The sequence below is a fragment of the Nomascus leucogenys genome, chromosome 12, assembly GCF_006542625.1.
Source record: "Nomascus leucogenys isolate Asia chromosome 12, Asia_NLE_v1, whole genome shotgun sequence".
In the NCBI taxonomy this organism is placed as follows: domain Eukaryota; kingdom Metazoa; phylum Chordata; class Mammalia; order Primates; family Hylobatidae; genus Nomascus; species Nomascus leucogenys.
The window spans coordinates 105,524,991-105,541,083 of NC_044392.1; the positions used below are offsets into that span (position 1 = coordinate 105,524,991).

Below are 16,093 nucleotides of genomic sequence, written 5' to 3' on the forward strand. Positions count from 1 at the left end.
CTAATTTTTGTATTTTTTAGTAGAGATGGGGCTTCACCATCTTGGCCAGGCTTGTCTCGAACTCCTGACCTCATGATCCACCCGCCTCAGCCTCCCAAAGTGCTCGGATTACAAGCATGAGCCACTGCGCCCGGCCTTTTTGGCTTTTTAATAATAGCCATTCTGACTGGTGTGAGATGGTATCTCATTGTAGCTTTCATTTCTCTAATGATCAGTGATGCTGAGCTTCTTTTCATATGCTTATTGGCCACATATATGACTCCTTTTGAAAATTATCTGTTCATGTCTTTTGCCCACTTTTTTTAACAAGGTTTTTTTTTTGTAAATTTGTTTAAGTTCCTTATAGATGCTGCATAGTCGACCTTTGTGAGACACATAGTTTGCAAAAATTTCCTCCCATTCTGTAGGTAGACTGGGTAATTTATAAAGAAAAAAGGTTTATTTGGCTCATAATTCTGCTGGCTGGAAGACTGGGCATCTGGTGGCAGCCCCAGACTGTTTCCACTTATGGGGAAGGCAAAGGAGAGCTGGCATCTACAGAGATCATATGGCGAGAGAGGAAGTAACACCCAGCTCTCCTGGGAAATAACAGAGTGAGAACTCACTCACCACCCACTCCCAGGAAGGGCATTAATCTACTCCTGAGGAATCCACCTCCATGACCCTAACACCTCCCATTAGGCCTCACCTCCAACCTTGGGGATCAGATTTCCATGTGAGACTTGGAGGGATCAGATAAGCCAAACTACAGCAACATATAACAGAAATAGGAAAATGTTGCCCTCATACATTGTTGTCTTCAGATGAATAGTATTCATGAAACAACTCAAACTCGGCAAAGAGGGTCTTCACTGGGGATTCATATCATGACAACAAAATAAACAAACAGAAATATTATAAGACTCAATTTGCAGATTACCTAAGACAAAATTAATTTTATGTATTACATGTCTTTTGCTAATGTATATTAAGAATGTCCTCAAAACACTCTAGAATTATAGTTAACAATTACTCTCATGAGTCATTTGACTTGAAAATTCATCTTCAAACTGGAAAAGCCCTTAGCAGCAATACCAGCAAAGATAGATTGTAAAAATTTAAGGCTTAATGGGAGGGAGTTTGCTCTGAGTGGGAGTTATGTACTGAGGAAGAGAACAGAGTTGAACATATGAACAGAGGAGCAGGCAAAAAACATTAAAACAATGCCTGTCGCCGGGCGCGGTGGCTCATGCCTGTAATCCTAGCACTTTGGGAGGCCGAGGCGGGCGGATCACAAGGTCAGGAGATCGAGACTATCCTGGCTAACACGGTGAAACCCCGTCTCTACTAAAAATACAAAAAATTAGCCAGACGTGGTGGTGGGCGCCTGTAGTTCCAGCTACTTGGGAGGCTGAGGCAGGAGAATGGTGTGAACCTGGGAGGTGGAGCTGCACTGAGCCAAGATGGCGCCACTGCACTCCAGCCTGGGCGACAGAGCGAGACTCCGTCTCAAAAAAAAAAAAAATTCTCAGCTTCCCAGTTTGCTGGCAATGTGGCCAAGGGAATATTCCTTCTCTGAAACGGTTTTCCTCTTTTTGAAGTGATTAAAATAGCACCTACCTTACAGGATTGTTGCATGGATTAATGGAGATAACATAGGTAAAGCATTCAGAAGAGTGCTTGGTACATAGAAAGTAGTCAACGTAAGTTCCCATTCTTGTTATTGCTATAATTATTGGCATTATTCATAGGAGCTATTAACTGCCACTGTTTTTGATGTTTGAGGAATGATGTCCTCCCTCACTCCCAGCCATTCCAGTTTCTTTTCACTAATGCAAAGTAGGAGAGGTCCTTGATTTTCATGTATATTATCCTCATGCAACCTTTGCTTTTCCATGTTACATATAGGCATCCTAAGCTGTTTTTATGGTACGTTGTCCTTCATGCTGAGCTACTTAGTGATGATTTTGAGCTAATCTGCAATGGGGATAAAGATTGGGCTTTGGCTTGAGTCAGCGTCTATTCTTAACATATCTAGGCTAAGGCTGAGGTTAAGCCTCAGCTTCCCTTCCTGACATTGGCCGTCTACGGGAGGTCTCCCCAAAGCCCTGCATAGCCAGGGACTGGAACTTGTTCGTTCATCATCATTCATTACAAAAATTTGTGTGCCGAGTCTGCCACGGCGCTGGGTGTTGTCTGCATATCACAGGAACCACTGTCCGGGGCAGGTGTTTCTGGGCCTTCCCAGATTTTCCACCTATCGCCACTCTGCAAAGAGAGAAGCAGATGTCAAGGAACTTGTGAGCATGAGAAAGTTCAGGGGGAGATGGGGAAGAAGAGCCATCATGACATGAAGGAGACGTCAGCTCAGCCCCCATTTGGCTTATACTATGAAAACTGGCAAAAAGAAAAAGCTCTTTTCCCCACCTCTGCCGGAGGAACCCAGCACAGGTGATCTCAAAGGCTTAAACACTGGAGGCTTCTCAGCTCTCTGCTGCAGCTTCTTTCAAGCCTGAGAAACAGGGGGCTGGCTGGCTACTTCACACTGTTGATTGCCTCCCACTAGAGGCCTCTGGAAACCTGTAAAGTTTCTTACCTGCCCTTCCAGGTTGCTTGGGTTCAAAGAGGCAGTTTTATAAGAGAGACTATAATTAGGGGTTTTAAAGTTTGTTTTGTTTGTTTCGCTCTCTGGGGACAGAACCCTCCTCCCCTATAACATGCCGCATTTGTTGAGTATTCACTTTGTGTCAGGCGCTGTGCTAGGCACTTTTTATTTTGTTTAATGATCACGACCCATAAGACTGGTATTATTCTTTGTAAGAAATGAGAAAGGTAATTTCCCCACATTTATTACACAGCTAGCAAGACATAAAGCTGTGACTGAATAAGCCTAATGACTGAAATGTCTGTGGAATGTAAAAGAAAAGGTGAAATGAAGATCTACAGAGGAGGTGGAGATGCAAAACGGGAGTGGGACATGGGGTATTTATTAAGCAATTGAAGATCAGGTTGAAGTATTGGTTTTCTGAATAGTTCCTACCCACAGTTATTGTGTAAAAGGAGGCATTAAGAAAGGTCTTGTATTTCCATACAAAATAAGACAATGGGGTCTGCAGAAAAAGAAGGGAGGGGTGGTTTTGTTTGGGGGAAAAAAAGCATTTTAAAGGAAGTTGTGTGTCTGTGTGTGTGTGTGTGTGTGTGGTGAAAAGTGACACTGAATAATAGAGTGTGAACCCACAGTGCTCGCTCACATTCACAGGCACCAATTACCAGAAAATACCAACAACCATGGAGCCATAGGGATGCCATTTATGGATAAAAGCTATTTATGAGAATGAGACGACTTAGAGTGGGATTATTCTTCTCGTTAGGTCACTCTGGGAAGTAAATGAGGTGTTTAAGGAGATGTATTCAATTTTTTGAGATCCCCTACATTACATTTACTGCAGTGCCAATAACAATATGCTGCTCTTGGCTTCCAAAGGAGGCTTTCTCAGCTCCAGAATCTGAGCCCTCCTCTGTGCAAGGTGCTGTGCTGGGACTGTGAGACACACAAAGGCTCAGGTCACACTCTCCTTGTGTTGAAGGAATTTGCAAGCCAGTTAGGGTAACAACACATCACATATATAGATACATGTGTAAAATGCAGCCTAGTGTATAGGTGCCAGGTAGGAATATAGTCAGTCAATTATATATAGGAATTGGGGGTGAGGGAGGAGTTATATCTACCTTCGGTTAGATATCCATTTATCCATTCATTCATTCATGAATTCATGCATTCATTCATCTATTCATGAATTCATGCATTCATTCATCTATTCAATACATATGCATGGAACATCACTGTGACCTTCCATATCCCAAACACTTTTTTTTTTTTTGAGATAGAATTTTGCGGTTGTTGTCCAGGCCAGAGTGCAATGGCGTGATCTCAGCTCACCGCGACCTCTGCCTCCCAGGTTCAAGCGATTCTCCTGCCTCAGCCTCCTGAGTAGCTGGGATTACAGGCATGCCTCACCATGCCCGGCTAATTTGTATTTTTAGTAGAGACGGGGTTTCTCCATGTTGGTCAGGCTGGTCTCGAACTCCTGACCTCAGGTAATCCACCCACCTCGGCCTCCCAAAGTGCTGGGATTACAGGTGTCAACCACCGTGCCCGGCATATCCCAAACACTTTGAATAAAATGATGAATAAATCAGAATACCTAATTTAAAGTCTAGTGGAATGGAGTTGAAATGATCAGTTTTTATTGACAGAGTTGGATTTACCCTTGGATTATTTCAGTCTCTGGGATAATCTACCTAATGACAGTGACTCAAAGCAAACATTTCCCCGGCAGTTGGAAGTTTTTAGAACAGATGTTTCTATGTTAAAAACCGCTGAGTATCGTCAAAGTTCAATACTAGATGTTGCCCTTATTAACACACTGGTAAGTAAAGTGAAGCACCCAGACTTCTCCTGACATATGCTTCAAAGAGTAATCATAATATGATACAAATTGTAGAGCTGAGCAATACTCAGTCATCAGTTTCACTAGTTTTACTAGTTTTTAAACACAAAATTATTGATTTCCCTTAGTTTCCTAAATATAATAATAAATATTCATATCTTACAAGAATACCATGAAATAGTACTATTATTCCCATTTTACGGAAGAGAAAACTCTTCTGTAAAGAGTGAAGCTTTTACAGAGGCCTCAGAGTTGGTCTGTGAAGCCTCAGAGGTGGTAACTGTATAATGGCCTATAATCACGTGAAACAAGGGGCAGGTGGGATCTGGGTTCCAACCCAGATCCAGCTGACTCTAACTGTTTTGTTCTTTTATATTCACCTGTGTTGTCCGCTTGGGAAATAAAGATTCACAGTCACTTTTAATGTTTAAAAAGACGTGATAGAAATTCTATTTTTTTAAAGCAGCCCATGGTGATGAATACTACAGGTGTCTACATCCCACCCAGTTGGGCATTATTGGTAATCTCATGACAGAAGTACTGATTAGCAATTAGAAATATCCCTTTTTAATTAAAATAACTATTTAATAAGTGCTCTTTTAAAGCAGGGGATCATCTTGGTGGAGAACCAGCATTTCATTTCCAGATGAGATAATGGAAACCTAAGGAGTTAGGCTAGTTACTCTTCAGAGATGCATTGCAGAGCAGAGGGGGTCGGGTGTATTGTAGTAGCTCATTAAAAACTAAGTCAAGGAGTTCACTAATCTGAATAAATCAATTCTACCACTCCAGACATTTTTTATGGATCTAGTTTATATTTGAAGTGGATGGGGGCCAGGCATGGTAGCTTATACCTGTAATCCCAGCACTTTGGGAGCAGAGGTGGGTGGATCACCTGAGGTCAGGAGTTCAAGACCAGCCTAGCCAACATGGCGAAACCCCATTTCTACTAAAAATAGAAAAATTAGCTAGATGTGGTGGTGGGCACCTGTAATCCCAGCTACTCAGGAGGCTGAGGCAGGAGAATTGCTTGAGCTCAGGAGGCAGAGGTTGCAGTGAGCCGAGATCGTGCCACTGCCCTGCAGACTGGGCGACAGAATGAGACTGTCTCAAAAAAACAAACAAATAAATAAACAAACAAAAAAACCCGCCATTTTTCTCTACCCTCTTATGCATAGTGCTTGGGGGTCTGTGGACTAAACTGACAAAAGACAGATTAGCAATGCAAAAGACAAATTTTTGTTCACATATATCAAATGCATGTGGGCGTTCATAACCACTCAAGGAGGCAGTTGTTAATCGAATTTGGAGCGTATATACTATCTTAATAGGAGAAGAAGGGTATTTATGAGAAAACAAATGACTTTTAGGAAAGATAAATGGGCCCTTAGGAGTGTTGGGCTCAGAACATGATACCCCAAGGTATCTGAGTACTTTGAACTGAAGGACATTGGAAGGACAACAATTCTGTCTACCTCATGCTTTCTGATAGTACCTGGTGTTTGCCAAAGTAGAGGTAATTAATTACTATTCAGTGAATAACAATTGGACTGGGGTTCTTTTAGGGCAGGTGCAAGTACCTTGACATCTTGGTATCCTCCAGTGCTTAAGAAAGAAAGCCTGGAACATGTTAAAGTCTCAATAAGTGACTTGGATAAAGAGTTGAATGAGAGAGTAGATAAACAGCAACCACAGTCATGCATTACTTAATGATGGGAATACCTTCTGAGAATGTGTTGTTAGGTGATTTGTCATTGTGCAAATGTCATAGAGGGCACTTACATAAACCTAGGTAGTATAGCCTACTACAGACCTAGGCTACACCGTGTAGCTGATTGCTCCTAGACTACAAACCTGTCTGGCATGTTACTGTACTGAACACTATGCACAACTGTAATGCAATAGTAAGTACTCTGTGTATCTACACATATCTATAGAAAAGGTATTGTAAGAATACGGTATTATAACCTTACAGGACTACTGTCACATACACGGTCTGTTGTTGACTGAAACATCCTTATGTGACACGTGATTGTATATCCTCAGAACTGTTAAGAACCATTAGACGTTGAAGAGATGGAGTTTTGTATGCATAAAGTTTGGTGCTTGTCCTTGAGAAATCTCTGTTCTACCTGGAGATTAGAAATGAATGCCTCTATTAAGTGTAACCTGCATGACATCTTCTGTAAGGGCAATGAGAATTCAGGAACAGAGTAGAGGAGGAGAGAGGACTGGGAAAAATAGTCTTTTGGCATGAAGAGGGTGTGTAAGGATGGGAGGGACAAGAAACGAGATGTGTGGGTGGTGGTGGTAGAAACTGCACGTTTGGGGAGCAGGGTGGGGTATTCACCAAACCAAGGGTCTATTGAGTAAGGTGAGTTGTGTTGGCCAAGTGGCCAGTTTATGAAATATGGAAAAACCAGGCCCAGAAATTGAGGGTTGATAGAGCAGGAAATCCCTATCGGGAACCCCGCCCCTCTTTTTATGGAAGTTAAGTATAGATATAAATATACGATTTCTCACAAAGAGACAACAAACATTGTGACTTAATATGGGTACCCTCTAAACCAACTAAGATCTCTTTAGACTTTTGAAATACAAACTGTGGGCTTGCTTTCACATTCACTTATTCATTCCACAAAAGATTAGGGGGCACCTACTAGAGCTAGCATTTTGTTAGGCACCATGGGGGGTACAAAGAACAAAAAAAACTTGGTCCCTATTCCCCAGGAGTTTACAGCTCAGTGGTGGAGACAAACGTGTACACAAATCCTTACAACAGGAGGTAAAAATGTAAATACAGGATTGTAGGGGCTCAGTTCCCAGAGATACTGCAAGGAGGTGGTGTGGAAAATTAGAAAGGTGTTTTTAGACTAATTGGTTTTGGATCAGGTTTAACATGGACGGAGTAGAACGTGTTCTCTTTAAGGCAATAACCAGGGTTAAGGCTGTGGAAGCACAGGCGCTGGAGTAAGGAACAGTGGTCTGATTTGGCTGGAGCGCAAGGTTCCTCAAGGGGCGCCGTGGGGAATTTAGCTGGGTATGTGCCTAATAACCGAGGCTGGGAACCTGGTAGAAAGAAGTCGAGCTGAGACTTTATTCCGCATCGCTGTGTTTTGACTTAGGCATCTATTGGGCCCTTTAAAAAAAAATCCTCCTCCTCTTTCCTAAAGAGAGTTCTAGCAGTTGGGGGTGGGGCGGGGACCGTTTCCTGAAGTCCACGCGTAAGTTAAAGGTCTGCAAGGCGGTCCACCGGTGATTTAAATCTCGCACTTCGGAAACCAGAAAAGGAAACCTGTGAGAAGCCGGGCAGGGGAACCCGCTTAACATCAACAGCAACCCCGAAATGGCATCAGACCTTGGAGGGGCAGGTTGCAGGCCAGACCCGGGAGCCGGGCGCCAGCACCCGCCGCAGCTCCGAGCCCCGAACTGGTGGGCAAGGGGCAGAGGGAGAGAGGGAGGGAGGCAGGGAGGGAGGAAGCGCGGGAGGGAGGGAGGGAGAAAGGGAGGGAGGCGGCGTCATGTGATCCGCTTCCCTGCTCCTTTAAGCGTCCACAGGCGGCGGAGCGGCCACAATCACAGCTCCGGGCATTGGGGGAACCCAGCCGGCCGCGCCGGGGGAATCCGTGCGGGCGCCCCGTCCCGGTCCCATCCTCGCCGCGCTCCAGCACCTCCGAAGTTTTGCAGCGCCCAGAAGGGAGGCGAGGAAGGAGGGAGTGTGTGAGAGGAGGGGGCAGAAAGCTCACCCTAAAACATTCATTTCAAGGAGAAAAGAAAAAGGGGGGGGCGCAAAAATGGCTGGGGCAATTATAGAAAACATGAGCACCAAGAAGCTGTGCATTGTTGGTGGGATTCTGCTCGCGTTCCAGATCGTCGCCTTTCTGGTGGGAGGCTTGATTGGTAAGTGCGGAGAGCTGCAAACTTTTCCCCCTTTCTGTCTTTTCGGGCCCCTTCCCTCGCTGCCTCTTGGGCTACTTGTTACAGTATCACTGCCTTGCTTCTATGATCTAATTAGTCCGGCTATTGTGCTTAAGAAAGCAGAGCTCCATGGGGCTCCGTGGGGCACAATCCAGTCTAGTGGCTAAGAGAAAAGGAGGGGAAAAAGTTTTGGCCTAGTTTCAGTATCCACTTGAAAGGCAGGAGGGGGGCGGCGGGGGTGGGAATGCTAAGCATGGCGACGGATCGCGCGAGGAAGCGCCGGGTTACAAAGTTGATTGCTCGCCGCCCCCCCCCCCAGCTTTTTCCCGCGTTCCCCCCCCCCCCTTTTCCTCTCCGTTCCCTTCCAATCAGCTCCGGGAGGGCAACGTAATCGACTTTATTCGGAACAACAGAAGAGTCGGGGAACTGCGCCCGGCGCAAACCCGAGCCCTGTCGCAAGGCTGAGACACTTGCGCGGTTGTAAATGCATTTGCTCGTCTTTGCTGGGGGCTGAGGGTTTGCAGTCTGGGGTCCGCGCCCTCTGCTTTCCCGCCGCACTCCACCCCACGCCCTGCCGTGGCCAGGTCCGAACTGTGGGCCGGGAGGTTGCGTGGGATGGGGTGAGGTGGGGTGGGGTGGGGGGGTCCTGGACCAGCGCCGCGGGAAGTTGGAGAGGCCGGAGGGGAAAAGCGTATCCGAAAGGTGTTGCTTTTGGCCTCCTGCCCACTCGCGAATATCCCTTCCCCCACTTCTTGGAGCCCCGAGAGCCGGTGACTGTGGATTTCCGCGTCCTCGCTTGGCGCTTAGAGCGCCCCCCGCTCCCACCACAGCCCCCCGCAGGTGACAGCTCCGCAGCCTCCCCGGCGACAGCGCCCGCCCCGGGAGACCTCCCCTGGCGCGCACCTCCCGGACCTCTGTGAGTCAAACAGGCTTCCGGGTGGAGAAAACCGCCTCACGGACCGTCCACTCGGAAAAACTCCCCTCCCCTCGCTGTCTCCCCGTCCCCATCCATCCTCCCGCCTCTCTGCACGCTCGCGCCCCCGCCCCTCAAGATTTGGGACGGCCCGGCACAAACTTCAATGCCAACTTTGCAGCGGGCGCGGACGGGAGGTTCGCTTTCCTGACTTCACGGCTTTGTTAAACTTTGCGGAGTGGAGAGTCCACGGAGGGGCTTTCTCCGCGCGTGCCTTTGCGGGCGCCCACGCGATGTGGGGTGCGGGGGAAACGCCCGGGGGCGTCGCGGCCAGAGCTGCACAGGCTTGGGCACCTCCAGTCGTGTGCGTGGCGCTTCGTCTCCAGACTTGGGTTTGATGGGAACAAATTAAAGGGAGTTTGGTACTGTAAATCGCGGGAACATCCAAGCCAATTGTCTTAAACAAAGGAGAGTGGGTGAAGCTTCAGCAAGGAGAGAAATCCCTAAAGGAGACAGTGCTCTTTTCTGTGTGTGCATTTATCCACAAAGCAGAAAGGGGTTCAGAGTTTTAAACAATCTCATATCCCCAGTGTGGGCCCAACAGCTTCATATTTTCTTTCTGGAACCCTCAACACACACACACACACACACACACACACACACACACACACACACACACACACACACACGGGTTGGCTTTTGTGTTGGGAGCCTCTATTTGGCTACATGCAATCTCGTTTCCCCGTATTGGATTTTTCGAGGCTCTTAATACCTTCTCTGCTGGGAGCTGAACGCAGCCTTCCCTGTGCCCTCGCAGTGATTATGCAGCGGTTACAATTACACCTCTTGTCTCCCTTGATGAGCAGTTGCAGTTAGATGCCATTGGATCTTGTGTGATTTCAGTGGCAGACCATAATTAAAATTTCTTGCACCTTGTGCTTTCAGAATTAAATTGGCCTATTATCCCTGTCTGACCTTCATCCTCTTTGAGGTTTTTGCGCAAGCAGCAAACCATTACACATAGTTTCCTGGTGTTTGTTGGTGTATTTCTTTTTCTTTTTCTAGGCTCATCTCCTAGCTTTGCAGAGCCCATTATCCATGATGTAGGCTTCCTAGGGCACTTCTGAAACTAGTAGGATTTCTGGGATGCTACCACCAAGGAGAAGCCCTAAGGGCACTCGTGAGTGGCTGGTGGACATTGGAGTGACTATAGGGTCAGAACACTTGTCTGTTCCAAACAGGGTTTGTCTGGAGTAAGTGGTGCCAAAGATTGTTTTTCCCGAAGAATTTGGTTAATGACGACAACCTCAAAAAGTCCGTGGCAGGTGCTAACTGTAACTAGATTCCCCTCAATTAATAAACTGCTTTATTCCAATTTCCTTGAAAAATATCTATAACACTTCTTGGAGGAAACCGTGTAAGTTTACTGCTTACCTCCTCTCCTTCCTCACTTGGAGGAAACCGTGGAAGTTTACTGCTTACCTCCTCTCCTTCCTCAATTGCAACGGCTGGGTCACCAGTTCAGGTCACAGCCAGCCCATGTTGAACAGTGACTTAGCCTTTCCTCTTTCACTCAAACAGTAATTTTTTTTTTTTGCTCTTAAACATCTAAAAATTCGGGTAGGACCCAAATATGGGAAATAAATATCAACAAAATGTAAGTGAAAAATTTTCCCACCAAACTTCCCTAAGCTGGAAAACAAAGGAAACTAAGGAAAGAATAGCGACAAAGTGGGCAAGCGGAGACAGTAGTTGAAGGAACAGTTTGTAGGCTGGAAAGTCAAGGTAAAGTTCAGAAACCTCCTCTGCTCTCTCCAGTGAGAAGAGAACTCTGCTGCTCATTGTTACTGCTACTTAAGAAGTCAGTTGTCCTGGGTGTGAAGTGTCTCTCTAATATATCTGCACTAGGCCAGGTGAGAAAAAGAAATGTCCCCTTTGAACTGGCCAGAATATATTTTTCTTTTTGATCACTCTTTTTGCTGATGAAAGTAAACTTAGCAAGAGCAACTTAGGAAGGGGAGAATATAAATGGCAAAGCTCTTGTTTGTAAGGGTGTAAGTACCACATACACCACACACACAAATACACAGCACAAAAACAACCACCCCACCAAACAATGACAATCCATGAGCCCCAAAGTGATCAGGCAAGTGAGTTAACTAGCAGGCTTCAGGCTCCTCATTGGTAGAGGAAGGAGTTTAAGTTCCCTTTTGGTTCTAAAATTGTGTAACTCTTTCAGTACTTAGAGAATCGTACATGACATTTAGACTATTGTTTCATTGTAGATTTGATGGAGAAATCTTCTAGATTTGATGGAGAAAATTTAAACATTCACTATAAAAGCAACTAGCTTCCAGGGATTGGCTTTGGTTTAACCAGCTTAAATATTCTCCTATTTCAACGTCCTTCTTACTGGAAAACAAAAAAACAAAAAAACACACACACATTTTTTTTTGCTTGCTTTTTTTTTTTTTTTTTTTTTTTTTTTTTGGCACCAGTGTCTGTAATCTAAACCTTTAATGGGATTTTGCAAAAAGGCTCTGAAAGCAACATCTTACATAGTAGAACTTGGGGTATTTATAAATTCACTGATTTATATAATGCTTTTGTAAAAACTTTGAGCCACTATGAAACCATACATCTGATACATCTAGTATTCTAAATACATCTAAATACATTCTAAATATTTAGAAATTATTTTAAAATGCAATAGTGCCTGAAGGAAAAGATAAATATTTTTAAAAATATAACTTTATCCTCCTTAAAAATAAGCCTGCAGAAAACTTAAAAATAATTTTCCTTTGATTTCATGTTTGGTGAATTTAGCTCCTGAAAAGGCAGCTTTGGGGGTGGTGGAAGCAGGGAGGGGAAGGAGACCATGTACCCTGAAAAGAGAGTGCAGACTAAAAATCATGAACTTGAATCCCATTATGTGCAATTTGCTTAGCTTCAAATTAGTCATGTCTCAGGAATATGATGGTTGAAAAAGCAGGTCACTGTTCTCAGCTATTCTAAAACTGCTAAGAGTATGAAGATCAGAACTGGATTAATAGAAAATTGTTGCATTGTTTTCAGCCTACCCATAAATGAGACTATTCCAAACTTAAACTGCAAGTATCAACAAATCACCAATTATTATTTCTTTAGAAAAGATCATTTCTTCCAAAACGTAACTTATGTGAGTGGCCTTTTTAAATTTTTAATGCTGAGGATGTAATGTATACTGTATAACATCTAACATACACACATATGTAATCAATTTTCTCAGATTGTGCATGGATTATCTACTTCTTTCAATGAAGTAGCCCACACGACTGCTAGTATTGATTAAGTGGAGGCAACTGGTCTTTACTGTGACCCATTTATGTGAGCTTTTGTTCCTGCTGCTGTTGTTTATTTGGAAGTTGCAGAATTTTAAGAAATTAAATAACAGTTATGCAGAGTATATGTGTTTACTCTCCAATTTATTAGATTTTAAGCTTGTTGCATTTATTTTAATGTATCTTAATGATGCAATAGTTGTAGTCCTTCAGTATTTGGGTGTCTGGTGAGAATCTTGACAAGTATTAATCAATTGGTTTTTGGTTGATGTTAAGCCATATTTTTCTGTATTCGATTCTGCTTTTTATTTTGTAAAATGTCACTGTTTTCCTCTTTGTTAACTACTAGAAGTATCTAATGTGGTTTGTAAGAGTACTGTGCAACCTTACAAATTAATCTTTTTTAAAAGAGCATGAATTTTTTTTAGAAATTGAAATTACAATATTTGACTTAAAAAAAACTAAACTATTTGGTTCTTGTGGTGTAATCACGCTCGTGCTAACAATCTCTAATTGCTCTTTCGTTTCTTTTTTTTTTTTTTTTTTGAGACGGGAGTCTCGTTCTGTCAGCCAGGCTGAAGTGCAACAGCTCACTGCAACCTCCGCCTCCCGGGTTCAAGTGATTCTCCTGCCTCAGCCTCCCGATAGCTGGGATTACAGGCACCTGCCACCACGCCCAGCTAATTCTTGTATTTTTAGTAGAGACAGGGTTTCACCAGGTTGGCCAGGCTGGTCTCGAACTCCTGGCCTCAGGAGATCTACCTGCCTCAGCCTCCCAAAGTGCTGGGATTACAGGCACAAGATGCCCGGCTTGAATTGCTCTTTCATCTGATTGTTCTTTCAGTACAGCCTGTCTAGACTTCTATTCGAACTTTCCCTTTTCCTGTTACAGTAAGAAACGTTTCCTTGAGCTAATAGTGTTATGTGTGGCTTTGTGAGGTTTTCAGGTTCCCTGCCTGAAACCCCGATCGGGACTTAAGGCCTTCTCTTCCTACATGACATTTTACAATGATTTGACCTTAAAATTTTTAAATCCATATAAACTGCAGAAATATTTCTTACCTTATATTCCTCATAAAGGTGTTTCTATGGAGATAGAATTTTGAATTTGTTGAAATTATATAAAGGTCCTTAGTTTAAAGCTCCTGGGTGCTACTTGCCTGATTTGCAAAATATCTATTAGGGTGTACTGTATGCTCAGGATGGGGCTACATGCCGACACGGGCTTAGTAAAGAGGAGACATGGAGCTTGAGTAAATAGGGGAGCTGTGGGTAGAAAAGAGCCCCTCTTCATCTAAGTTTACAACAAAAGATTTCCGAGGATGTAGTTTTCTAGCATCAAGATAATTTTCACTTATTTATTGGGAATTCCAGAATGTATGAAATTAGAACCCCTACTAATTACACCATCAACTAATTATATTAATATTTCACCTTGAAATAGATATATTAATAAAATGATAAAATGTTTAACATGTATTGAATGTGCAACACGTGCCAAAACCTGTCTGATTTCATCTGTACAAAACCTTGGCAAATTGGTATTTTTGTACCCATTTTACACGTAATGGAACTGAGGTGGAGAAAGATCGAGTAAAATTGCACAAGATTACCTAGCTACTCGTGGTCAAAGCTGGGATTGAACTCCAGTCAATCAGACATCAGAGCCTAGATTATCAACTTTAGGTGATCCTGCCACTTTCCCCAAAACCTTGACTTTTAGGCCTGAATAAAAATCTGAATACAGGGAAACATGAGAATAGCACTGAAACTGATTTCTCATTTTTATAATCAGGTAACATCAAAAGGAAGAAAATATTAAATGTGATGATAAATGAAATGGAGTCCAGCTGTACAGACCCAAAAAGTGCCTTGCCAAGGCCGAGGGAGGGCATGTCTTGAGAAGTTTGCCTGTGCCAGTCCAACCAATTCCATTCAAGTTCTAACCAGTCCCCATAATTGTATGAATCATCCAATTGACTAAAGCAGCCAAGTTTGTTAACCATCAAATGTTTGAGATTCTGCTACTGGCAAGAAGATTACTCAATTTTATCTTCTCTAGTTGGTGATTTTAACATATATGTAGTTATACAGTAAGTCTAGACTTTTTCAAAGGAGAGGAAGGAAAGAATCAGTGGAGGTTGGAGAGGTTTTTAGAGGGTGTGGGTGGGCAGTGATGGTGGAGGAATTGAGAAAAGATCCTCTTACTGAAAGTTGAAAATTCTTTTCCCCTGCGGAGAAGTTTTGTTTATGTGCACACCCATGCATAATAATGAGGGCATTTTAAACCAGAGACTCCTACAAACAGCCACCCTGACAGCAGGAATAGGTACATTTTGTTCTTTGGAAAATATGCTAATAGATTTCTCTATTGAAAGATTTGCAGCCCTTGATTTTGATAGAGACCCTGAGAGGGAATGGGACACAGGGAGCATCAAGACATGAAATGATCACGACTATTTCATTTAGGTCTTATGTTTTCTCTGAAGGGTTGTGGTGGTGCCAGCTCTGCACGGTTCTAGAGAAAGTGCCCGCACGGGGATGTGGGAAGGAGAGGAGGAGCTTGAGACATGCCAATTCTCAAACTTAATGATCTCAACCTTTAGTGTTTTCTAACTTTTCTTTTCATAAAATGATGAATCTAAAAGGATTGCTAAATTAAAGAAAATAATGATGTATAATTTATAATGTAAAAATACTAAATTTCTATAGCTTCTTACTACCACTTCTTCCCCCCACCCCCCACATTGTATCCCTGACTAAATCTTGTAGGGGAGCAAAAGCAGTAATCATATTGGAAGACTGGGGGGCTATGGAAAGCATTTCACATGTAAAGATTCACTTAATGATCATATCAACCCAAAGAAGTAAATACTTTACTTTCTTCAATTTTCACATGAATCTGAGGCTCATTTAAGAACCTTTTTTGAGGTTGCAGAGATAGTAAATAAGAGTGCAGAGATAGTAAATGAGAGGGCTAAGACTCAAGCCCACAGTCCTTGATTGAATCCTAAGCCATATTCTTAAGCTTAATGCCACCTTCCTCCCACTGCCCTTTCCAGTTCTATGGGAAACAAAGGGGTGAGTGTGGTGAAATTGATTCTACACAGATTCAGCAGAAGATGAAAGCTCAATCCCCCCACCTTTTCATTTTGCTTCCACCTCTTCCCCAAACCATGCACTCACATCACTGCATGGTTACTGATCATTGGCCTATTACTTCCTAAACAAGGGATCCCCAACTCCTAAGACATAAGAACCGCCTACACCAGCCATTGTAAATATTGACCAGTGTTTCTGGGCCATGCTAGGGAGGACTGAACCTGAGAAAATTACATGCCAACACTCCCCAGAGGAAATTATTGCATACAGCAAAAGATGGCTTAGAGTTGTAATAGGAAATTTGTTGAGATAGTGGGCCCACTGAATGCTCCCTGGATTTAGCATACATCGTAGGTCCTGAAGGTAGCTGTTGAAGAAATGGGAGTGTAATGAGGTTGTGGAATAGGAAG

At 43.5% G+C, this 16,093-nt stretch overlaps 1 protein-coding gene across 3 annotated transcripts in view; it reads left to right on the top strand.

Moving 5' to 3' along the window:
- Positions 1–7,402: 7,402 nt before the first annotated feature.
- Positions 7,403–16,093, top strand: part of WLS (Wnt ligand secretion mediator) — a 130,768-nt gene continuing 122,077 nt past the window's right edge. Inside the window, exon 1 of one of the 3 annotated variants that reach the window (XM_030823162.1) lies at positions 7,403–7,470. Coding sequence is in view for 2 of the 3 variants with exons in the window: in XM_030823161.1 (XP_030679021.1) it covers positions 8,225–8,330 (106 nt within the window). In the remaining variant the exon portion in view is untranslated. Of the gene's footprint in view, positions 7,471–7,942; positions 8,331–16,093 lie in introns of those variants that run through there. The other 2 variants (XM_030823161.1, XM_030823160.1) reach the window with 2 other exon arrangements.